Genomic DNA, 25,036 nt, shown 5'->3' with positions numbered 1-25,036 from the left:
TCACTCAAAAGGGGAGTGACTCCTAGATAATATCAGTATCAGCCGAAGAGGCATGGTGATCTCTCGAATCCTTACCAGTCCTCTGGCGCCGTGTCGATTTTTCGTAACCCACAGCCTCGGTGATTTCTAACGGTCATCAAAATGAAGGTGGTAAGTAAGGGACTCACCGATTCCTAGGCATCAGAAGTCGTGATATTTCAGAAACCATCTCTTCTAGGCATAAGACAAAGCCCACAGAGGCAGAAAACATGAGTGCGTTTGCATCGATCCCGAAAAAGGCCTCGCAAAGTTCGACTTGACTATATATGTCGTAACTGTGACTACAAGAAGAAGCTGTAGTCATCAGCGGCACTGAACACAGCCGTTTTTGGGCGGGGAGAAGATTTGGGGAATAGAAATCTCCAAAGTAAGGTACTTACGTAGTGAGTGCGGGGCTCTACATGCTCCGTCGATGATCTTTTGCACTTCTAGCCTATGTTCTACGAACCCAGACAGCTACAATCAAAGGCTGTTTCATTGAAGACAAGGAAAGTTACAGACGCACATTCGGGATTCACTGTCGATGGCAACTCTGTTGCCCAATTTCGCAACGGCTTTCTCCCCGCTTGCCTACGGAGCTCTGCCCGAAACCTCCAAATTGAGCTCCACCTCCGCAATCAAGTTGTCCTCCACACTCTGAAGCATAAAGCAACAACTCGCGATGTCTGCGCCTGCTGGACTGGCGAAGATGGCAACACTTATTTACTATCACATCACTTAGTAGCTCATCAAACAACTTGTAAAGGAAAATGGCCCCGATTGAAGAACTCGAGCTCAAATCGACCCTTGCACGCCTCCCACCTGCCCCTTCTTCCAACCTGCGAGAACAAGTCCAAACCCTCCTCCACGACCCGACCACCAAAGTGCCCATCCTCGTAGCCCTCGATGACGACCCTACCGGCACACAAACTTGCCACAAAATCTCAGTCCTCACTGTCTGGGACATACCGACTTTGATCTCCGAGTTCCAGACCACCCGCCACGGCGGCGGCTTCTTCATCCTCACCAACTCACGTGCGCTGCATCCGGGTCCAGCCCGCGAGCTCATCACCGAGATATGCACGAACCTCAAGTCTGCGAGTGCCGAGACAGGCACGCCTTTTGAGGTGGTGCTGCGCGGCGACTCGACGCTGCGCGGACACTTCCCCTTGGAGGCCGAGGCGACTGAGGATGTGCTGGGCGTGGCGGACGCGTGGCTGTTGTGCCCGTTCTTCTTGCAGGGTGGGCGGTATACGATTGGGGATGTGCACTACGTGGCCGAAGGGGGGACTTTGGTTCCTGCTGCGGCAACGCCGTTTGCGAAAGATGCCTCGTTTGGTTATAAGAGTTCCAATTTGAGGGAGTACGTTGTGGAGAAGAGTAAGGGTAGTATTCCGGCGGAAAGGATTACGTCTTTGAGTTTAGATACGATCAGGACGGGAGGTACGGATGCTGTCCTTTCGCAACTGAAAGGTGTCGCAAAGGGAACAGTGGTCGTGGTCAATGCCGCTGCCGAAGAGGATATCGATGTTGTTATCTTGGCGTTGCTGAAAGCTGCGAATGAGGGCAAGCGGTATCTTTTCAGGACCGGTGCCGCATTCGTTTCTTCCAGATTGGGGATAGCTCCCATCTCGCCCATTTCGGCCGAACAACTTAACTTACCTGGTGCCGTTGGTGGGCTGGTTATCGCTGGCTCGTACGTGCCAAAGACCACTGCGCAGCTTGAGAAGCTGAGGACGAGAAGCGGAGACAAGCTCACTAGCGTCGTGATAGACGTTCGCAAGCTGTTGGATTCGGAAGAGCAGGCGACCAATGAGATGGCAAAGGCCATTGAAGTGGCAGAAAAGCAGATCACCCGCGGCCAGGACGTCCTTGTCATGACCAGTCGTGAGCTAATCACCGGTGACGACGAAGCTGAGAGTCTCGATATCGGCTCGACGATCGCCAAGGCGCTCGTATCCTTCCTGGTTGGATTGACCACCAAACCACGCTATGTGATCGCGAAGGGCGGCATTACGTCTTCCGACATGGCAACAAAGGGGCTGAAGATGAAGCGTGCCATGATCGTGGGACAAGCAGCTCCGGGAGTGCCATTGTGGAGGTGTGATGAGCCCTCGGCGAAGTGGCCGGGGCTGCCGTATGTGGTGTTCCCGGGGAATGTTGGTTCGGATGATACCTTATATGAGGTAATTAGTGGGTGGAGAGTCTAATGAGTATGCATATGATGGTCCACAAACTTCTTCACGATTATCAATTTGACTCAGCCCATCCATTCAGCGAGTCTAACATAGTAGCTTTTGTGAGTCTGGCTTAGTCAACATCATTCGAGGCAAGACTGGTTCTGGCGCCTCAGTTTAATGTTCGCACCGTTCCCAGTTTGGCTAGGAAAGGCCTAAGGGACCGCAGTTACCAGGCAGTCTTTCACTATAGGGAGATTATCCGCATGAATTCGCGCTGCGAGGCTACGATGGTGCTCGCAGACACGATCATGCACTAAAAACCGGCGCAACGTGGAATTCCTCACGGTTGAGTTTAGATAAATATTTGGCAGAAGCAAACCTAAAGGCTCAGGCCCTACCGGGACTGGACGATAGGCGAACATATTGGCACATTCAGGAGCAGCAGTAAAAGGTCCTGGTACGCACGTCCTGTATATCTGCCATCTGTTTGTTGTGCGAAACTAACAGATATGTCGACAAGACCTCAGATTTCCATACATATATTTTAGTATGCAGTGACGACTAAGTTACATTAATCGTCCTCAATGTTGGTCAGACGTTTAATGTTCGAAGATCAATATTGTAGATGTAGGAAATTGCAAGAGCTTGGATCTTTCAACCAACTGCTTGGCCGAATCATGAGGCAAAAGTCGCAATGTTCCTGATCTAGCACGACATCGACCCCAAGAATTCTGTCTCGCCGTATTAAAGATGCCAAGACCGACCCCCATCTACCACCTGCCATTTGAAGTCTAAAAGACGATCACTTATGCGGATTTGCCGATATCACCAAACCCAGCAAAGCAGGACGGGCAACTTCGTTTTTATGTACAAAGAAAAGTCCTCAGGATGAACATGAGCACTTAACTGGTCTATTTCAAGTCATAAGGAAATCCATTGTTCTTAGCTGACAGGCCTCTCCGCCGAAACCCAGCCGCACCTGCCTCATCCCGCCTTGCCCTGGCAGGAATCAAATGGTAGCTTTTCCCCACCTTGAATAGCACCAGTGAAACGTCAAAGGCAACCTACTGGAATTAGCTTGCGTGTGCATATTGGTTTAAATACCGGTGCGCCTCTCTTGTGGGCCACTATATGACTCTGAGTCTTCCTCTTTCTATCATCTACGCTCGGCGAATGATAAAGTTGTTAGCAACCCAACCTTCGTCATACGACACCGAAGACCAACATGTCAAAGGACCCAGAACGCAATGTGTTCGAGGCCTTGGCATCGCATACGGCCAGCGGTGACAATGCGACCGAGGGGACGACGGAGGACCAGGCCGTGCAGAAGATTGCGTATTCTGAGTCGAGGAAGATTGGAATTACGGGCGCAGTATTTCTGATTTTGAACAAGATGATCGGGACTGGCAGTACGTGTTGACCCTGTGTAAGCTCATCCGAGGGTTCAGATTGACGATTCAATCGAATAGTCTTCTCCACTCCTTCGGGCATATTTGCCGCCACCGGCTCAGTTAGTGTCAGCCTTTTCTTGTGGGTCATTGGTAAGTCGGCATTGGTCATACTTTTTCTCATCAAAAACCTTCACTTACACGGGGATTAGGCGGCATACTGACATTCGCGGGACTAAGCGTGTTCCTCGAATTCGGCCTTGCTATCCCCCTATCCGGGGGCGAGAAGAACTACCTCGAGAGGGTCTACCGCCATCCTCGTTACCTGGCTACTTGCGTCCTGGCTTCCCAGATGATCCTGCTTGGCTTCTCATCTGGAAATTCCCTCGCCTTTGGCCGATACATCTTATACGCCTCCGGTAGTACGGAACCAGACGGCTGGGCAGCCCGCGGCATCGCAGTCGCGTGCATCACCTTCGCGGTGGTGCTGCACTCGACTTTGCCCAAATGGGGTTTGCGGCTTGTCAATGTCTTGGGTATATTCAAGGTTGTTATCCTGCTGCTCATCGTCTGCTCTGGTTTCGCTGCCCTAGCTGGTCGACGGTTGGTGCCTGATCCTCACAATTTCGACAATGCATTTGCGCTCGAGAAGGGAAACGGATATGGCGGTGGAGGCGCATATGCATACGCGACTGCGCTGTTACGAATCATCTACAGCTACAAAGGGTGGGAGAATGCGAACTACGTCGTCGGTGAACTGCGACATCCCCGCAAGACTCTCGCAATCGCCGCACCTGTCGCTATAGGGGGAGTGACGATCTTGTACGTCTTGGCCAATGTGGCTTATTTTGCCGCCATCTCGAAAGAAGACCTGGCCAACTCCGAAGTCATTGTGGCCGCAGTCTTCTTCCGCAATGTATATGGCAATAGCGCGGCAGCTCGAAGCTTACCCGCCTTCGTTGCCCTGAGCAACTTGGGCAACGTTCTGGCAGTCAGCTTTGCCCATGCGCGGCTGAACCAGGAGTTCGGTAAGGAAGGGTTGTTACCCTTCAGCTGGTTCTGGGCATCCATCAAGCCTTTCAATGCCCCTGCTGCTGCCGTAAGTCCAGCTTGGCGCAGCGCACCTTGAGAAACCGACTGATAAAAGCAGCTTTTCTTGCACTGGATCGTAACGGTGATAATCCTGCTTGCTCCCCCGGCTGGGCCCGCGTACAACTTCATCGTAGACCTTTATACCTATCCTGGTGCTTGGATCAACGGATTCGTTGCTGCGGGTCTTATCTACTTGCAGTTCAAGCAATCGGAGAACTGGTCTTCGCCTTGGCATACTTTCCTGCCGATCAGTGTGTTGTATCTTCTGGCAAATATCTTCCTCGCATTGGTTCCCTTTATTCCTCCGGATGGTGATTGGAACGCTGAGGGCTACCCCTACTTTGTTTTCCCTGTCGTTGGAGTCGGTGTTTTGCTTCTCGGAGGGGTATACTGGGTGTGCTGGACCAAGATATGGCCTTCGATTGGGGGATACCGAATTGAGGCCCAGAGGATAGTACAAGATGATGGAGTTGAGGTTGTGAGGTATCGAAAGATCATTACAAGATAGCTGTGCACATTTGTATGTCTGGCATTGCCGGGACTTTGATGGGCTTATACCATAGAATTAGTCTCTGTGGAAGCCTAAGCTTCAAGTAGTTGGAAACTTTACACCGGCAAATGCGATATACATTATTCCGCCAGGGACAGAAAGTGCTATTCCGCGTCTCAATTCCATGCCATGCTAATCACCTGCTAAATACATTCCATTTGCTTTCAATCGAACTGATCTGCTCAGTCTTCAGTTTAAGGTGACTGCAACCCCCAACATGAATGCTTTGTCCAACCGTAGTTACATAAGCAAGTTCAGGCAGTTCTGTTGGCCAAGAATAACAAGGTCTATCGTCTATCTAGTTGAGTACTTTTGGTGGATTTTGCACAACTCGATCGCCTTAGTGTGTTTCCTCGCCCAGCGGAGATACACTGAATCTACCATTTCACTATTCATGTTTACTACGTATGTTCATAAAATCCAATCGTTTGGGATATTCCGTCATGTTTGTGAAACCCTGCAATGCGTATTTTGCGCTTGATCCTTCGAAGCCGTCGATGGCATTCTACCAGTCGACTTGAATGATATTTGCTATTGCATATACCAGGCTTGTGGGTGCTTCTCGAAAAGGAGAGCCCCGTCCATAGTTATTGTTGGTTGTGTTCACCGACTGAATGAAATCCACTGACATCCTTGCGGCCGGGAAGTTGAATGGTGTACCTCATTCCCTAAATGAGAGGTCTTATGACTTTGTCCAACACGGGCACAGTGGAGACTCTTGATTGACCGTGCAGGACTTTCTACGAAGTAGAACTTATGTTCTGGACCTTGCGGTCAGGGGGTTACGTTGGAGGTCCCCATTGGAACAACATCGCATCACCGCTCTCCGAACTCCCGAGCGAAAATCCGCTCAATGTCAGATATTACGGCATAGATCACGTTGATGTCGTAACACTGCAAGCTGTTATTAAAAGCCGTCATTGTCAGTAAATTTCGTAGCCACGCGTGAGTACAAGCATGAGTCGGTTGCAGGCTTTACGTGATGCTAACGGAGCCAATAGGCCCAGCATGTAACTATGGGGTAATGCATTTGTCAAACTCGCTGGGGTTTTCAGGCCACTATTAATAGGAACCTGTTTCCCCACGGCGCCAAGACCCCGCAAAACTCTAGCGCCGTTGGAAACTAGCTTGGTATTTGTGACGACCGGTATGACTAGAATATGATCCACAGGAACACGATAGATGCAGTTTTAGAATCATGGATGCGTTGGTCTAGTAGAACTTTACCTCTGACTTAACCTGGGGGGGTTTTTTTTTTACTATTTAAGCATTCCTCCCGCCTGAGAAAAAAGTATCCGCTAGGAGAAATTGTGCTCAACTTACATAGGTCGTGGACCAACCTACCAACAGCTTCCAAAATCCTTTGCTCTTATTATCAAACTGCTCAGCATTATAATTATCCTGTCCATTTCCTTCTACAATTGCTCATTGCTGTAATTATTTTCCCTTACTCTTCAAAGATTGTCTATCAGAAGAAGTCGACAAGTCGTTGACCACTTTGTCATCCACGACAAAGAACCATGGGTTTTCAACTCCCCACCCCAAACCCTGAGAGGCATGCTGGAATGAGCGGTCTACCCCCCGAAATACTACTCCTCATCGTTGAATCTATTTTCAACAACCACCAACAGATTCCGACGCCTGGTCACGATGAAGAAACGAAATCTCCAACGATACCCAATACAGCGCGTTGGTTGCCATCTTACCAGCCTGGCGTCTGGAGGGATACGGCATATCTAGCGGCTACTTGTCAGGGGTTCTACAAGCTCATCAACCCAATCCTCTACAGAATGGACACCCAGTACAACCACTGCTCGGCTTTGATCCTATCGGCCAGAAGAGGCAACAGGAGCGCTGTTCTCAAGTCCCTTGCAAGCGGAGCCGACCCCAACTCCCGAGATGTTACCTTGCCCTTGGTAAAGGAACAAGTCGGTTCGGGGTCGGACGGCGGCCAACAGTTTACTGGCACGCCTTCAATGTACATGACAGCCCTTCATTGGTCGGCACTCCTCGGACACAGCCATATTGTGACCGTTCTACTGCAGAGTGGAGCTTGTATTGACGCGAGGTCAAATTCTGGTGGAATGTCATTAGGAGGCAACTACAGCCTCTCTGAGTGCAGGACCATCGCAACAGCCAAACCATGGTTCGAACCCTCGGCCTGGGGTGCTAATGCCTTATTTGATGCTCTGTCAGGGGATGCGTGGGCTTCAACAGTGGGTGCGAATTTCAAACAAGACGTGGACCAAGAATCGGCCATAAGATCACGCAGAAGGGTAGCCAAACTCCTTGTCCAAGCTGGGGCATCTCTTATCACCCACACAGAGGCACAGCTCCATGCGATCCACCAGGCCGTCGCCTATGGCGATCTCGAAATGACCAAGTTTTTCCTTGACATGAACGTGGATCCTAACGTTCGAGATCATCGAGGAAACACGCCTCTTCACCACCTCGCATCTTCCACAACGAACATTACAGCTACGAATCCAGCACTGCAAACACCCATCTCGTGCACCGTCAGGTCCAATGTTGCTGCCATCATCCAGCTACTGTTGCAGAGAGGCGCAGACATCAATGCTCCCAATCGGAGAGGCTCTACGCCGTTCCAGTATTGCTTGTCCAAACCTGGGGCTTTGAGCGTTGATGTTGCCATTTGTCTGGCTCGGATAGGGGCGAAGGTTCAGGGTCACCTTGGACAGTACCACAGGTCGAGGATGACCAAAGACCAGTTACGAGAACTGGAGGAAGCAATTGTGAAGTCGAGCCACGGACATATGAATGGGCCCAGGGACTTCAGGATGGAGGGACGAAACTTAGCTTGGCTGTTGTCTGTCTAGATGACCAACTGCGTGTTGGTGCTGTGAAATGGGAATTTAATGATAGAGACATGGGATATTTTAGCCTTAACAGAATGCAATACTGCCGCCGTAGCGGCACTCACTTATCTTGAGAACATCGGTGGTAGGTGAATAATGCCACCAGATACATTTGGTTAATGCTCATTTCATACCTCAAAGATGACAAAGTTGGCTCTCATGAGAAACGCCACCGAGACAAACTATAGCGTCGAGCATAGGAACACACTTTCGTATCGGGTGAGGACTGACGGATGATAGTTTCTTGAGGTCGAAATTAAGAACGAATTCAAGCTTCGTCATTCGAAAAGGTAGCGGTCCTGGAAATATTGATACCTGTTGATTGAACTTGACATCATATTACCTGCGTCTCTCAGCGGCCCATGCCGATTTAGATAATAGATCTGTTTCGATTCCTTCAATATTGGACTTCAACATCCCGTACTGTGACCCTTGGGATCAAAACACTGCAATTGAAGTCTTCTGGGAAATCTTTTGTTGTGATGAATCTAATTTGTGCTTGTAACCCTCTACTTCAATTAGCTCGCACTGTTTTGGATACTAAAACTTCTCTGGAATCCCTTACCACCACTTGAATGGCTAGCGGCTCGTCAGCCCTCGAAGCAACAATCTGCACAACGCAATGTGGCAAACGCCGAAAGCCCCTGAAATGTCCCCTTGGAACTTCTGAATCTTTGCCAGCTGATTTTATCATGCGTACAAGCATATATTTTCTCTTCATTGCTTATTGTAAATCCCTAGGCCGATAATTCCAAATCTGACGAGGATGTGACTCCGCAGTCGGTCAAGGTTCATATCGTACTTCCAGATAGTTGACGGTCAGCTGTTTGCAGCCATGAACAGTTGAGATTGAATTGACTAAAAACACATCGACGAGGGGACGGAAACATGTAACAGTGAATCCATAAGAGCCTAAAAATCAATCAAGTTCGGTACGAATCTCGCATTATCCATGATACCGAGGCAGTTTAGTTTCATGAGGCTTCAGCGCTATGGTGAGGCGTGTCGAGTAAGGTACGTACCGGGGAGACTATTCCCAAAATGGATAGTTGCAGCAACCTGCCTCACCAACCCTGGAAGGTACAGCCCAACTTAACCTCGCCAGCCTCGTCTCAAGTGCGAACGAGGTTTGAAAATTCTTCCCGGTATCACTCACGTTGGCAGCGTGTCCTCTCTTCAGTACCATAATTGTTTGTAGGTGTATTGTATTGTCCACTATGTCGTTTGTGGGATTCAGGGCCAACGGCGTCTTCCCATCATCGCCGGCCGAAACCGAGACGTCTAACATCTCAGGTGAGTAGCCCCGCGTTTGTTCTGCACAGCAACCGTTCGTCGCTTGTCCTGTGTCACCCCTGAGCTCCTGTCATTATTCCTCAACTCTCAGACACTTTCCACCAATTGTGCTAACAGTACAGCTCATTTGGTGGTTGAAAGTTGTCGTTCGGGAAAGATAGTGTCTTTCCCCCCAAGAACTAAATACACCATCATGGCTGGCCAACAACGAAGTGATGGCCAAGGCAACAATGCGTTTGACCTCAACATCGCCGCGTCTGAGTTCTCGACCTCGTTGATCAAGGATAAGATCCAACGGATGTCTCACGAGCTTGATGACGATCTGGGGCGACACTATGTTTTGCAGATTCGCACCATTCTCAGAGAGGTTGATCGGAAGCGTATCAAATTTAACAACACCAAGCACCACCTACTCCAAAACCTCCGAGGCACCCTGTCATCTTTGGGAGTCAGCAATGATTCCATCGCGACTACTGTCTCGGAGATCGACGCAATGGCACCAATTTGGTTGGCTGTCATACCAAACGCATCGTCTTTGGCTGTTCGGCCTCCATCGCCGGCTGTTTCACCGCTCCAGGAGACTCCTGTGAGCTTTCAAGGCACCCCCCCTGGACTGATTATTGAACCAGGAAGACCTGCTGGTGCAGCCAATTCAGAGTCTAGACCACATATACCTGCCGTCGATGGAGATTATGCGGCTAGTGGAAATCGTGGGTCTCCGATTTTGGAAGTTATGGACAAACTACGAAGTCCCATGAATCTGCAGTCTCCTGTAGACCATTCCAAACGACCCCGAGAAGAAGATGAGAACGACTCAGTAGCTAGGAAGAAGTCCAAGCAGGATGGTTCGCAGGTAATTCCACGGAATGATGCAATAAGGGTTCTCTGACTTACGGATTACGCAGGAACAACCCCAAAGAATTTTTCCCACAGACTGGAGTCAAGAACGTACACTCAGCTTGGCAGACCTTGACCCAACCGAGTGTGTATTCCGGCACTCTCAGCACGGCGGGTTCTTCGTCATTCGTTGCGACTACCACGAGTGCAGTCTCGGGATCGCCGACTCGCCTCCATTTGAGAACAAGCGAGCATTTCACCACTTCAATTCAAAGCATTTGAGAGAGTGTCAATCTGATTCTTACATATTCGTCAACTACGCTTACCAGGGTGAGACATGTCACACATGAATAATGCACACACTGCTTACACATTAGCTCAGTCAACGCTAGTGAGGACGAAATTGCTTCCCGGTACCAGGATGGCAAGATCCCAGAGTGTGAGTAGATGCGTTGGTCATTGCAAAAGCTGTACCTGACATTGCCTGCAGGCACCCCTAGCAATGAGATCTCAAAGCCGACACCGGTGAAGCAAGAGTCACCTAGAGTAATGTGTAGTCAGCCCTTAATGGAGCAGGAGATCATGTCTACTGAAACCCCAAGTAAGGGAGACGGTGTCACTGGTTTGGAGGAAAGTGACCATGAGAATCGCAACGCAGAAGAAGACTATGATGACGAGGACAACAAGTCGGATGATAAAGGGCCGCATAGAAACCTCCGGCAGAAGCCCAGAACATCCTACCTCGATATGATCCGTGGCCACAATCGGTTGAGCATGTCATACGGGACTCCTGAGGTAAATAGGATTCTCAATCAAATATACGACGAGCTGACACGGTCTCTGGTTTAGGCTACTTCTGCGAGAGCATCACCCCAGAAAGGAGGATCTGCCGACCGGGGTAGTGACAAGGCTAAGGGAAAGGACTCCAAAGGCTCCCCTGCCGGAATTTTCAGCGGAAAGTCGAAGACATCGGGGGCTCGCAAGTGAGTGTCAAGTCAGCCCACATAACACAATACTCACGTACAACAGGCCGTTTGGGTTCACGGGGGAGTGGCCTAGACGTTCCGCCCCAAGTTGAATTCTACTTGCACGTTGAGCCGTGGAATGAGTGGTATAAGTCTCATTAAACCCTTCTAATTGCTAGTGGCTTCGTGGAATAGATAATATCGAAGAAATAAAAGTAGACAAAGGAAACGGAACTGAACGATGATCTGAATATATGGTGGACATGAACCATAGCGACGAGACCTAATTTTTCCCCTTGCACGTAGTCAAACTTACTTTCAATAATACAGCTATGTCTTCGAAGTGAGGTGCGACTGAATAGTCGGCTGAGTTCAAACGGCTATAGACTTTCAAGTAATTGAGCAGATAGATAGACTCCACGCCAACGATGGTGGGGACCTAGAGGCTGATATTTGCGATGGCTAGAAGGATCAAGCTAGTTAGATGAATGCCTCCGGACCAAAACGATAGTTGCTGGATACACCAGGGTATGGATGAGGCGGTGTCTGTTAGGGAAAATGCTTCATGTACTGACCATGGGTAATTACAAGCTCGGGTCCCGCCTGTAGAGTGACTCTGCTCTCTATCATCTCGGTGGAAATGACGTATTCCTCATCACACGGTTCTAGAGCCTGGGTATGCACTCTGTTTCGTGTTTGGGGTGCGGCAAAAATAGGTATGCCTCAGTTTCGGTGGTGCGGCTTCCCGTTAAAGCAGACTCAGTCGATATTTACCTCATCAAGCGTGGGCGTAATAGGAGCTAATATTGAGTCAAGTCCAACGAGAATCGATTTGGGCGTTCGATGGCAATAAACTGTTGCAACCGAACACAGTGAAGAGTGACTCTGCACATAGTAATGGTCGAATAGTGCGGTGGCTTGCCCCGCTAAATTACCGTCGGAACTTGACTATGAAGGAGACGTTTTGGTATCTTCGGCTGGTTCATATTCGGGGAACGTATAGTTTCACTACTCAGTTAGAGAACACTACGCATATTTTGTGCGATCCCCAATAGTCGAGACATGGGGTCTTTCGGAGAATTTAGGTAAGAAGTTTCATATTTCAGCAGTCGTCAAGGAGTCAAGGGCGCGGATACCATTGTGCATTCTAGAAGTCTCTATTGGCGAATAACATAACTTATCCCACTCGATTCCCCTACCGGTTCCTGCGAGACAGCAGAAGTCGACATTGTCATATGAGGCGTAAGAAAGCCTTGCTGTAGATGATCAACAGCATCAAGCAAATTGGTTGGTAGCGGACGGCTTGAATGGCAGTCCCGTAGACTTAGTTGGAGAGAACGAAGAAACAAGCATTGTTCGATATCTCGATCGGAAACTGTTCGGGATTAAAGCTGTGATGAGAAACAGGCCGCAATGTGGATTCCTGAGATCCTGTTGTCCTCTTGGCGGGTGAACCACGGTCAGACTGTGGCCCTTCAGAGACTAACATCACACTATTCCAAGCTGCCTTTCTACCAGGCCCAGAGTGACGTCTGAGTTGATACGTAGGCCATACGAGTGCCAAATATCATCAGCGGAAAGCCAGCTATTGAGGCCACTACCACTCCTGGGCAATTGAATCTAGACCAGAGCTTCTTGATTGGTGGGTAACAGGCCGTAAGTCTCAATCGAAGTTGTGTGCCGACCGAGTTCCCTAGGTAATTTGACAAAAGCTTCAGAATGATCTGAAACCACAGCGCAAATATCGAGGGCATCCACACGGTACTCCCTGTTATCCACTGCCAAAGCTCGGGCATCTAATTCCTTCACTGTCGCCATCGCCAGTACCTCCTTGATGTACGCCATTGTTTGGGACCTGATCTGTATGGGCAGCAGGATGGCTATGATCACCGATTTATGATTGCAACCCGATGGTGTCTGCTCATAGGCTCGACCAAGGGTAATGAAAAACCACCCCATCGCTTGTTCCGACAAGTGACGAGAAGCCCTAGCAAGAATGGGAGTTGATTTTTTCATCCCAGGATAACTGGCTTGTCAGTTTCAGCCCCGCGGCTCTGGCCCACAATCTGCATAAACATATGCACCAATATGCGAAGATGCTGGCAATGCGTATCACATATATGGCGTCTAAGGACCATCCAATCATGTTTATTTGACACTTTGATGCAGCAAAATTATGATAATCCAGCATTTATTACAGGCACAAATGAGCAAAGGTCGACAATATGTTACATTTCAGTTGCGTGTAGCAGACACACGGCCTGCGTGTCGGGGCAGCGCTTGGTCCAACTGCCCATAGATAACGTCCCACACCCACATCCGGGACACCCCCACATGTGGGACGCCCTAAAAATGATGCTGTATATTATAACCATTGACTTCAACCTTTTTTTACACTTATTCTGATGCGACTACAATACAGCTTTCACCGTCACTAGGGTTTTCAGACTCGCTAGACTCATCTGTACTATCCTCAATTTCACCAGCCTCGATTTGAGCCTTCCGAATAGCCTTGATATTAGTAAACTTCGAATTAGGGCTCATTTTGACCTTCCTCCGCTTCCTAGCCCTACTAGCCTCAAGCTCTGCTGATGTCTTTAACGCCCAGTCCTGACTACTAGAGTGCGCTTTGCGAGTCTGACTAGGCTGTTTGATTGGTGCTGACGTATTCTCAAGGAGCAGGGGGCTCATAAGGGGTCTAGCTATGCTCGAAGGCCAGAGACCAGTAAATTTCCATCCACTGATAATGTTCTTAACGGTCAATGCTGCTAGACGTGCCTTTCTATAGCAGAGGAGAAAGTTTCTCTTCCCTACGACAGTAGTAGTATCCCATTGGTTAAGGTAACCAAGCTCTTTCTTGTAGGCTGCCTTGAGGGGTCCAAAGACTGACTGATCGAGAGGCTGGAGAACGTGGGATGTGTGTGGCGGTAAGAAAAGCAAGTGTATCTTGTTTATGAAGCAGAGGTACATAAACTCTGTCGTTTCGTGGCTACTATGCCCATCTAGGATAAGTAACCTAGTCTCTTCAGAGTCCTCTGGTTAAGTCAAAGGAATAAAGATCTTTTGTAGTGACGTGGGGTTAGGGTTTTTGGGTGCTCGTTTTCGTTTTTTCCGGTTTCAGACGAGTTATGTAAGCGCGTTCTTGAAGGATATTTAAGACCTTATGTACATAGTCACTCTTTTGAGAAAAAGATAGGAATTCAAGTGGCCTTTTCCACAGTAATCTGAACCAATTTCTCTTTACTTGGACAGGCATTCAATATCTGACGTACCTGTTGAGGTACTTTTGTTGCCCCTATAGATCTGATTGTGCCTGCTGAGGCCATTGTTCCCACCTTTAACCTGTTGAGGTTCCTTTTCTTCCCCAGCCTGCTGAGGCTACAGTTGTTAGTACCTGTTGAGGTACTTATCGTTCCGATCAGGGAAAGGAGCTCTTGATCTTGTTATTTCTTTCCACCTCCCGAATAGTAAGGTCTTGTTGAGGATCTTGTTATTCGTTGCCATCATCTTACACCTTAAACCTGCGGGTGGTTTCACTGCCCGTCGTCAGTAGCCACTCAATAGCCGTAGAGTCTGACGTCCACCCATTCTCTGTTGCTGTAAACCTCCAGGCTTCGTATGGAGTCAAGTCCAGAGGAAACCACTGCTGCTGGACAGACTTCCCCTTGTATATCACAAGTGGGGATAGTGCAGTACCAGTCGCAGAGATACACTCTATAAGAGATGTCCAAGCTCGAGATCCAGGCTGTTTCTTCCGTATAGAACGAGTCTCAGATGATCCTAGAACAAGACCATTTGATCCTCTACCTTCTAGAATACCTGTCTCATCCATATTGTATCGATTCGAGGCCTTAATAGCTTTGATCTCAGGGATAGCGAGGTATTTGAACCATTGCCTGATCACATTAGCTGAGGCTCCATTAATACGCTGGGAATCGATAGCTCTGCTTCTCTGGACCTTGACTGAAGGGTTCCTCTTGATAAAAGCCTGGACCAGTTCTTTCCAAGTGGTTCGGTGTTTCCGTGGATCTGTAGGATACGCTCGGCGAAGTCTTTGAGCTGTTGATGGGTTGGTGGGAAGCCTAGGGCAGCCTGGATTCGAACTCATTCAGCCAGATGAGATTCCTGGGCTGGAGAGAGCCTCTGGTAGTCAGCGAAGGCTATATCTCTTGACTGGGCTCCCTGAATTCGTCGTGAAAGAGTAGACCTTGGGACACCATGATCATATGCTGCTTTTCAGAGGCTTTGACCGGTAGCTATTGCTTGAAGAGCTCGATAAATATCATCTTCGGTATATTGACTCATATTAGTGTAAAGAAGACGTACGTAAAATTTCGTAACGATTAAATCGATATTGATAAAGAAAAAAGAGGTTGAAGTTAGAGGCTAGCGGTGTTGATGAGGCATTTTTGGGTGTCCCACATGTGGGGGTGTCCCGGATGTGGGTGTGGGACGTTAAGCCCTGGCATAGCTGCCGCCTTTGGCAGTTAGTATCATTATCATCATCATCATCATCATCATCACCAATACAACTCTTCTGCCTATATTGCGCAGAGTTTCATTTAAGGATATAATATACAAAGAAGCATGGGTTACCCGGGGGAGGAAGACGGTGCATCCGTAATGCTGCTCGGAAACACGCCAAGTCACTCGCTTAAAATGCGAAGCCATGCATTTACGAAAGAATCTATGACCTAAGTAATTTGTGAGAGTCGAGAGATATCATGGATGCAATGAAACATTGTTCCCGATGATGATAATAACACGTTGCGCAATGCAATTTCCGTTCAGCCGTGCTTATCTACGTGAGAGCTTTGTCAATGAGCCATAAGGAGCGTCCAAATTGAGTGGCAAGAAGGGTTTCAGGAACTGGTCGAAACTTCCAGGCAGACCCCCACAGTCACCCAGCAGTGAAGCACATCAGCTCTTTCTCTGGAAGCGCATGGAACAAGTTGAGGTTCAGCTCATCCGGGATTCGGTATTTTCCCATTCTGGACATCCTAGCGCAGTTGGTGCCTGGGCTACTGGTCAGCTGAGCTGTCAAGGCCTTGGACAAAGGAGCCTTGTTTTCATCATGATTACGTGGCTGCACATGTCGTATTCACCAGTACTTCGTATACTCTGATCCGGGACTGGAGGGACCAAGACAAGAATACTTTTGCCGAGTATCATTCTTCCATGTCGAAATATCAGAGCCGCTCCGGATGAACCGCCGCTCGCGGCCAAGCTAGAAGCAAAGTTCTCGCGATACAATGAAAGATCCTCAGTTCTAGTGTGCGGAGTGAAGTTATTTATCCAACTACCCCAACCGACATAGCCACCCCTCTTCAGGTGAGCTCAATCTTTCCCTACAGACTTCATACGTTGCGTGCCCCACACGCACCGCCTGTATTCTGGGTGCAGCGCTTGAGCCAACTGCCCATAGGCAGCCCTTACGTATCTGCAGCCTGTGGGAGTAAATCCGATACCATCATCATCATCATCATCACCAATACAACTGTCTGCCTGTATTTCCAACATCAGGTTATTCAGCAATAGTTCAAGGTTTGCTCGATTTACAACGGGGAAATTATTCAACCAAGCCTTTTGGGTGATGCGTTTCCGCTCCACGGTGCGTAGCCGCTTCTGCCAAGTGCGATGCAATACTTGTACATGCTAAGATACGGCGTTTTCATCTCCGTATACTACCTTTTGGTTACTTGACTCCAAATTCCAATAATATCATGCCTCAACTCCTCTGCGGATGGCATGAGAGGCGTTGACGGTCCGTCTTGCAGGCCGTTTCATCGTAGATACTGCGTCAATGACTGCGGTGCAGCGTTTTAACTCGCTGTGGCCATTGCTCGTGGGATGTCAAAGGGTAGCATGAGTTGAGATTGATTGAATAATCTCCTAAGCCTTGAGAGGGAGACAAGCCAAGAAATTCAACCATGAGGTTGCGTAGAACCATCGAGTAGAATACGTTGGGTGGTGAGACAACGACGTAGTGTCTCAAGCTACATCAAGGGCCTCTTAGGAGTGTCTGCAGTGTCTGAACTAGGTATTTTGCGAACCTGATCTTTTTGAAGAAGTCTTATCTATTACTTCTCCCATTGACCTGTGTCATTCAAGGTACCGTTGAAGAAGTCTAACTATGATTAATTACACATGGGCTAGTAGCTACATTAACAGAGCCTACAGCTAGTTTATAATGTTGTGAAGTTATATATATATATACATATACGTGGGTGACATCTCAGTTGTGAAATTAGCGAGATATTCCATAACGTGGTTTAACACCGAGTCGCGCATATCACCGAGTCGTGTCAGATAGGGCACCTGGTTCCTAGGTTCAGAAATAATATGGCACTAGAGAAGACTATTGTCACTTAAAGTTCAGAAGGCGAAAGGAACCCCTCTTCTCAAAAGTAACACCAAAGTTACCGACATGTTCTAAAGCATCTATAAAAGGCAGAGCAACGGGAGTTCGCGAGAACAGAAGTGTCAGAGCCACAAGTGTCATCCGAGGCGGGCCGGCTTCCACCAGGAAGGAAGTCGTTTGTGGCGGCTAGAGAGCCGCTTGTGGCGAATGAGAGCTGTTGAAGCCGTTTGCAGCGGATAGGGAATCGCTTGGTTGCAGATAAAGAGCCGCTATCCAAGATGTTGGCCGAAGTCGGAGGAACACAGACATGCGGAAGCAAACATCCAGAATCCAACAGAGAACCTCGGCTGGCTATAAGTAAGGAGTCGAGACGGAGGAAGATAGAGAGGGGAGAGATCAATAAACTACTGTGGATACCCCTACCTGCCATCACCAAGTGACCACCAGTGAACACCAGGTGACCACCAGGGGGACACGCCTATTTCTCCCCTTCACTCTGTACTATCGCCTTCGGTCCAGGCCGTACCCTGACAAGAAGACAGACAGACAAGAACACACCTCATTTATATACAATCTTACGCACTGCTGACTACTCGATTGGACACACGTGATATTCGACAAGTCGCGCATATCACCGAGTCGCGCACTTTTTCAACTTTTCCAACCTTTTGACTTCAACACTTATTTCCTCAACAACAATACCATGTCAGTTCAAACCCAAGAAGCCAAAATCAACCTTGCCATCGAAGCTATCCGATCGACCAAAAATATGAGCCAACGTCGAGCAGCAAAGCTATACGGTGTACCCGAGTCCTCACCAAGATAAAGGAAAGAGCTATTGTTCAGCATGTACTTGACCTAGATTTGAGAGTGTTTCCTCCCCGGCTCGAGGGTGTGGAAGATATGGCCAATTCCATTCTTGCGACGCGGGGTACCCGACGCGTCGGCAAGCTCTGGGCGCATCGCTTTGTACAGCGAACCCCAGAGTTACAGACGCGTTTTTCTCGCTCGTATGACTTCCAGAGGGCCCTTTGCGAGGATCCAAAGATTATTGAGGACTGGTTCCGGCTTGTATCGAATATGAGGGCCAAATACGGGATCCAGGACTGCGATATGTGGAGCTTCGACGAGACGGGCTTTATGATGGGCGTTATTCAACGCTCGATGGTCGTTACCTCGTCTGAACGTAATGGTAGAGGCAAGAAGGTCCAGCCAGGTAACCGGGAATGGGCCACGGCGATTACCTGTGTCAATTCGGAGGGTCGCGACATCCCGCCATTTCTGGTAATTCAGGGGAATTATCACCTTGCTAATTGGTATGCTGAGGGGGACCTACCAGCCGATTGGGTAGTCAAACCGACCGAAAACGGGTGGACGAACAACGAGACTGGTCTAGACTGGATCAAACATTTCAACAAGCACACTATCTCGACCAAAAGAGGCGTGTATCGGCTGTTAGTATTGGACGGGCATGAGAGTCATACATCGGCCGATTTCGAGTCTTATTGCAAGTGTAACGGCATTATTACTATCAGTCTGCCCCCGCACTCGTCTCACCTAACCCAGCCACTTGATGTCGGGTGCTTTGGGGTCTTGAAACGTATATACGGTCGAGAGATTGATATATTTATCAAGTCCCATATTAACCACATTACTAAGGTCGAGTTCTTTATCGCCTTTAAGGAGGCTTATTTAAAGACAATAACCGACAAAAACATCAAGGCAGGGTTTCAAGGGGCCGGCCTAGTCCCACACGACCCTGAAGCCGTTATCTCGAAGCTGGATGTTAGGATTCGGTCGCCTACACCCGTTAGCCCCTCTCTTCCAGATGCTGACCCTTGGGTTTCGCAAACGCCAAATAACCCAACAGAGGCTCTCTCGCAGTCCGATTTTGTCAATCGCCGAATCGCCAGACATCAGGGAAGCTCTCCGACTCCAATTTCTGATGCTGTTGGCCACCTTGCGAAGGGTATAACTCGATTAGCCCATGAGAATACCCTCTTGAAGGCTGAGTGCTCCACCCTTCGCAAGGCAAATGAGGCACTAAGCAAGCGTCGGAGGGCAAAAAAATCGCGTGTCCGGCAAGGAGGTGCACTTACTGTCGAGGATGCCCTGGACATTTTGGCCCGGAAGGACGCGGAGGCCCAGGTAAAGGAGGACAAGCGCTCTAGGGGGGGTAAAGAAAAGGCTGGTCCGTCGACTGTACGACGATGTAGTAAGTGTAAGAAGACCGGACATAATGTAAAGACTTGTCATGTCGAACTATAACTGTCAGATGTATATAGCTCTGAATAAATTTCAATAAACTTTAGTCTGTTGTGGCTTTTTAATTGAACTTGAAATTATAGTGTGGTAAAAAGTGCGCGACTCGGTGATATGCGCGACTTGGTGTTAAACCACGTTAGCGAATTTTATTCATGTCAATCATGATTCGCAGGATGCGCCATGATGTTTTTCTGTTTGTGACAACCAAACACTTTTATGGTAATTGTCAGACAATGCGCCAGCACAATACAGAGGATTAAATAGTATACAGAGGCCTGCGCGCCTTCCAAAGCGAACATACTGTGACATAGATTCTGGCCCGCAGAACGCCCATTGCCACCACCAAGTCAACCGAATCTGCTGACTGAATTAAATGGGCGAATATAATGGACACAATGCTTTTGTCGAATTCTAGCTCTTGTTTTGTGCTTGCTGCTGCACTTGTGGTAGCCCTTATGAGACGTCCTCCTGGGTCCCCTTACATTATCGAGCACTGTCCGCCTGGTCAAAATATTTTTTTTTTCGAAGAACGGGGGGATCGAAAGTCGTCAATGATTACGATCAGGCATCAGAACCAAGATTTCGGACTTGCAATGTAATGGTGTACGAAAATCCGGTCCACTGCTGCGCTGTCCTATATAAGCACGGTTTCTCGCAACTGACTCGGGTTTCTGAGCCAAGCATGGGTCAAAACATAGTGTTCTTGTCAGTTCGGCACTAGGCGTTATTGTGCGCCTCTAGCCCTAGTGCAGCTCCAGCTCTAGTGCATCGGTATTCGGACAACTAGCAATTTCCATTTCGCCGTGTTGCAAAACGATGTCCCACACGGCTGAATGAATTGTGGTCCGGACAGCTACGATTACCGTGTGGAGCACGATCGACGCTACATGACATGAATGATGCCAGGATCGAGCTGGGCGGTGATAAATACCACCAGCTCATTGGTCGGTGAGAGTGGCTCTGGTATACTTGTTATATAAGTATAAAGCCATGTCCGTTCAACTAGAGGTGTAAGATTTCATTCGTTGCTTTTTTCCCACATCAGGTATTTTGTGTTATTACATCATGGAGTTTTTGAAAACTTTGGGTCAAGTTCAACTCGTAGGCATCGCCTTACTTGTTGGTGTTGTCGGTGTAAGTTATTTGCGTCAGGGCCGAGTCCAACTACTGACTAGCATGATTTAGTATGTCTACAATGTCTTACGCAGCCCGCTGAACAAAGTTCCGGGGCCCTGGTATGCGAGTTGGACCAATATTGTCACCAAGTACCATTTCCTGACGGGTTGTAACCCAACCTACATTCATTCTCTTCATTCGAAATATGGTCAGTCCCGGTTTCCATCATCAATCACACCGTCATCCCAAACCTTGGCTAATCGTTCATGCTGATACAGGTCCCGTCGTCCGAATCGGGCCCAACGATGTTGATGTTGCCGACCCCGTTGCCGCCCAGACGATCCACCGAATCAAAGACGAGTTCCTCAAGTCCGAATTCTACACACAGTTCCTCCCAGGAGTAACAAACATCTTCAATTGCGTTAATAGGGACCACCATCGGCGGTACAGACGCCTCTTGTCGTCCCCGCTCTCAGAGACTGGCTTGAAACCCATGCTACCCCAAATCGACAGCCGAGTGCGCTTCGGAATACAGCGAATGGGAGAAGAGATGAAGAGCCGCGGCGCTGTTGACATCTGCAAATGGTGGATGTTCATGACAACCGACATCATTGGAGAGCTCACCTTTGGCGAGTCGTTCAAGATGCTTGAGCTGGGGAGGGTGAGCTAAGCTGATTTCGAGTTTCGACACACTCCACTAACACCCAAGAATAACAGAAAAACCAGTACATCAAAGACCTCGAGGGCTCGGCATTTATCGGAGGCCTGCGTGCTACCTTCCCTCTTCTATCTAAGCTCTCCTTCTACGTCCCGATCCCTTTCTTTTGGAAAGCTGGTCCAATCACCGGTCGATTGGCGATGTATTCTCGCGATTCGATACAACGCCAACGCACGCTCCTCGAGGAGAACCCTGATATGGCGCCAACATTGTTTTCCAAGATGTTTAAGGCCAAGAGTGAAGACTCTCTGTCTGGAGTCGAACTTGAGGACAATGCCCAGGCGTACATCGTAGGCGGCAGCGACACTACTGCCATGTCGTTGACGTACCTCGTTTGGGCAGTCTGTAGGGATCCACAGATCAAAGAAAAGCTCGTGAACGAGCTCCAGACACGTCTTTCGGATGACTTTAGCTATGACGACGTGAAGGAGCTGCCGTATCTGAACCAAGTCATCGAAGAGACAACACGTATCTATGCAGCGGCACCTTCGGGATTACCTCGCACGGTGCCATCAGGGGGCGCTAGCCTGGCTGGGTACTGGATCCCAGGGGGCGCAACCGTGTTGACGCAAGCGTACAGTCTGCATAGATCGGAAGCATTTCCCGACCCTGAACGGTTCGACCCCTCGAGATGGGAGAATCCAACCAAGGCTATGAAAGATTCGATGATGCCTTTTGGTGGAGGCTCGCGTAGTAAGTGTCTGTATACTCACCAGGAAGATCACGTTCATGCTAACTCATCTATCTAGTATGCCTGGGGGTGCATCTTGCCCGTATAGAGCTGCGCCTAGCCACTGCGCGATTCTTCCGGGCGTTCCCAAATGCCATTGTCTCCGAGCTTGAGGGAATGAGTGACCGGGATATGGATCAAGACTTGTTTTTCTTGATTACACCTAGAGGCCATCGTTGCTTGATTCAAGCCAATTGATGCTGACATGAGACGAGAAACTGTGCGATTTAACGGCGTTCATGGCTCAGAGTATTGCTACTAGACATCAGCGCATTTGTGTAACTTAGAATTAGATACTACAACATTGCTTATTCTCAACTATTCATCGGGAACAGTCGCTATGTCTACGGTCTTACTAGATTACACAGCGGGTAATACAGTCCATGCCCTCGGTTTACATAGGGCATTTCGTGTATTTATATAACTGGGAGGAAGCCTCTACACGTCCATGGAAGTTGAAAGATCCCTCCACAACGCGCACCGTCCTATCAAAGTCTCAGGAACTAGTTCCATCTGAGTCGCGTTGGTTTCAAGCTTCAATCTTCTTCCCGTCCCGGTCCCCCACGGCTCCCACACCGGTGCATCAGGAGCACGGTACTTGTTCGGATCTAGCGATCGGATGAAACTAATCCAGTAATCCATCGTAATGGGCACAATGGCGGCATTTACATCAGAATAGGATCTATACGCACTGCCTGAGTACCCCGGTCCCAATATGGCTGGCACATCAACGGCGTGAGCGGTGCCAAGCCCAGCAGCGATACTGTCGGGGTCTTGTACGTTGAATCTATAGTTCCATACGTGGTCTGGTGCGACGTAGTGAGAAAAGGTCGAAGCGAGCTCGTGTCCTGGGCAGATAAACGTAGCGTCTCCGTATGCCGCTGCTGTGGATGGAAAATAGGCCGCGTGTTTCGGCACGGCAGGTTGTAGGGGGTATGTTTCGATAAGTTGCTGAAGTTCGATGGAACTCAATTTCGGGTAGTTGTTCTTGAAAAAGGCAGCCATGTCCGAGCTGTTGGTGGCATTGGAAGCGAAGCTGGCACCCTCATCGTCTGTATTGGCGACCAGTATCGGAACTTTGACAAACTTCCCTTCTTGAAATAGTTTATACATCAAGTCAGGTATGAGGCCGCCATCAACGACTGGTAGCCAGTACCACAGGGGTAAAGGGGTATTACTTGCACCAGGAAAAGGGGATACGGCACTTGCAGCCATTATGATGCTCAAGCTGGCGGATCGGAGGCAAGATATCGGATCCTGTTCTCCTGAACAGGCCGTGTCGTTCACAAAGCGGTCGAATTGGAATTCCATCTCTCTAACGGTCCGTTGTGTAGGCCAGAATATCGACTGTGGCGCAGCTCCTATAAACAGATGGTCGTCTCGGCCTCCGTAAGCTGTCAGGTGATGAGAAACCGAGCCTCCACCCGCTGAGGTTCCGTGAATGACGACATGGTCTGGGTCGCCTCCGAACTGGACTTGCAGTTAGCCACTGTAGTGACTCACCATGGTGCACCGAAGGGGGCACTCACTTTGCCGATGTGCTTCTGCACCCACTGCAGAAGTTTCCTCTGATCCAGCAAGCCAACATTCAGATCCCCATCCTCCCTGACCTTCTCACTAGCCAAGAATCCCAAAGAACCGACTCGATAGTTGAAGTTGACAAAGACCAGATTCCCTCCCGATTTCTGTACAACATCGGACCCGTTATAATTGCTGTTCGAGTTGGACTTATACCCACCCCCTTGGATATAAAGCCAGACAGGCAGCTTTGACTTCGCTGTGGCGTTGCTGGGGGTGAAAACATTGACAAACAGGCAATCTTCTCCGACGGAACTGCTTTCCGTCTGCCCGACACCGATGCAGGTGGGACCAAACTACGTTATAAATACGTCAACAACTCAATCACTCGGTTATTACTCTCTTGCACTTACCTGGCTGGCGCTTTGAGTTGCGTTTGTGGAGACTGGATTCTCGGGCATACGAAATCTCAAGTCTCCCAGAGGCGCTTGAGCGAAACGCATGCCCAGGTATTGATCCACCCCCGCGGCGAGTCGTACGCCTTCATAGATCGAGTATCCAAGGTTTACAGTTGGGCCCGTGGCTACATTGCGGTTACCTGGGAGGCTGTTCACAGAGAGAGCCTGGGCAAGCAGACGGAGCAGTCTCCTAGATACCATGGTCAACAAGCTGCGTGCCCGTGGGCAGGGCGGATGTTGAACGACCAGTTACTCATAATGGCGGGTTCCTGCAAGAATTTAAGGTCTTCCCCATGGGGCCTACTCCACTGTCAAATACCGGCATCAGTTCCGTTTCCATCTTTGGAGAGGATATGATTTGTCGTTATAATTTGGGCACTACGCCGGTAGATTTTCTCCGCCGCCCTTTTCCCCGCACGATCCTTGAAGTTCTCATAGAGTTCAGTCCTGCAGAGGTTCGGGGTCGACAGTCAGCACTAGTTCAATTTTTCCGCACGTCCAGTTGTGTTGAAGATGGAGCGAAGCCGGGCGCTCCCCATACCCGTGCGAGGTTCATGGTAGAGGAGGTATGGCAGAGCGTTGGCTCGTCCAGTATTCGTCTCACGATGTGCTTCTGTTTCCTGCAGTTAGCAGAGTGACATCTACGCTGGGCCCCGTGGCCGGGCGAACTT

At 49.1% G+C, this 25,036-nt stretch overlaps 6 protein-coding genes across 6 annotated transcripts; 5 read left to right on the top strand and 1 right to left on the bottom strand.

Moving 5' to 3' along the window:
• Positions 1 to 788: 788 nt before the first annotated feature.
• BCR38DRAFT_487239 (uncharacterized protein) lies at positions 789 to 2,228 on the top strand (the record flags this gene model as incomplete). The annotated part of the gene is made up of 1 exon (XM_040864128.1): positions 789 to 2,228. One exon carries the CDS (start codon positions 789 to 791, stop codon positions 2,226 to 2,228), a length of 1,440 nt encoding a protein of 479 aa, XP_040713558.1.
• Positions 2,229 to 3,423: 1,195 nt separating this feature from the next.
• On the top strand, positions 3,424 to 5,186 carry BCR38DRAFT_348407 (amino acid permease; the record flags this gene model as incomplete). The annotated part of the gene is made up of 4 exons (XM_040856417.1): positions 3,424 to 3,607; positions 3,668 to 3,739; positions 3,799 to 4,685; positions 4,737 to 5,186. The coding sequence occupies 4 exons, from the start codon at positions 3,424 to 3,426 to the stop codon at positions 5,184 to 5,186; spliced, it is 1,593 nt and encodes a 530-aa protein (XP_040713557.1).
• A 1,307-nt stretch (positions 5,187 to 6,493) lies between these two features.
• Positions 6,494 to 8,179, top strand: BCR38DRAFT_440337 (ankyrin repeat-containing domain protein). Its single transcript, XM_040860696.1, has one exon. It carries the CDS (start codon positions 6,749 to 6,751, stop codon positions 8,063 to 8,065), a length of 1,317 nt encoding a protein of 438 aa, XP_040713556.1. The 5' UTR covers positions 6,494 to 6,748; the 3' UTR covers positions 8,066 to 8,179.
• A 924-nt stretch (positions 8,180 to 9,103) lies between these two features.
• On the top strand, positions 9,104 to 11,537 carry BCR38DRAFT_440332 (uncharacterized protein). Its single transcript, XM_040860695.1, has 7 exons — positions 9,104 to 9,397; positions 9,520 to 10,250; positions 10,303 to 10,564; positions 10,617 to 10,673; positions 10,725 to 11,029; positions 11,084 to 11,217; positions 11,264 to 11,537. The coding sequence occupies exons 1-7, from the start codon at positions 9,322 to 9,324 to the stop codon at positions 11,310 to 11,312; spliced, it is 1,614 nt and encodes a 537-aa protein (XP_040713555.1). The 5' UTR covers positions 9,104 to 9,321; the 3' UTR covers positions 11,313 to 11,537.
• Positions 11,538 to 20,867: 9,330 nt separating this feature from the next.
• BCR38DRAFT_373330 (cytochrome P450) lies at positions 20,868 to 22,661 on the top strand. Its single transcript, XM_040857309.1, has 5 exons — positions 20,868 to 20,959; positions 21,011 to 21,149; positions 21,220 to 21,602; positions 21,659 to 22,352; positions 22,409 to 22,661. The coding sequence occupies exons 1-5, from the start codon at positions 20,891 to 20,893 to the stop codon at positions 22,585 to 22,587; spliced, it is 1,464 nt and encodes a 487-aa protein (XP_040713554.1). The 5' UTR covers positions 20,868 to 20,890; the 3' UTR covers positions 22,588 to 22,661.
• Positions 22,662 to 22,827: 166 nt separating this feature from the next.
• BCR38DRAFT_396397 (Alpha/Beta hydrolase protein) lies at positions 22,828 to 24,813 on the bottom strand (the record flags this gene model as incomplete). The annotated part of the gene is made up of 3 exons (XM_040857647.1): positions 24,321 to 24,813; positions 23,919 to 24,263; positions 22,828 to 23,859 (listed from the first exon to the last, which is right to left on the bottom strand). Exons 1-3 carry the CDS (start codon positions 24,564 to 24,566, stop codon positions 22,828 to 22,830), a joined length of 1,623 nt encoding a protein of 540 aa, XP_040713553.1. The 5' UTR covers positions 24,567 to 24,813.
• Between the last annotated feature and the right edge of the window lie 223 nt (positions 24,814 to 25,036).

The sequence above is a fragment of the Pseudomassariella vexata genome (genome assembly GCF_002105095.1).
Source record: "Pseudomassariella vexata strain CBS 129021 chromosome Unknown BCR38scaffold_10, whole genome shotgun sequence".
Lineage (NCBI taxonomy): Eukaryota > Fungi > Ascomycota > Sordariomycetes > Amphisphaeriales > Pseudomassariaceae > Pseudomassariella > Pseudomassariella vexata.
Note: the sequence above shows the minus strand (reverse complement) of the source record. Positions and strands in the feature narration are given on the sequence as shown.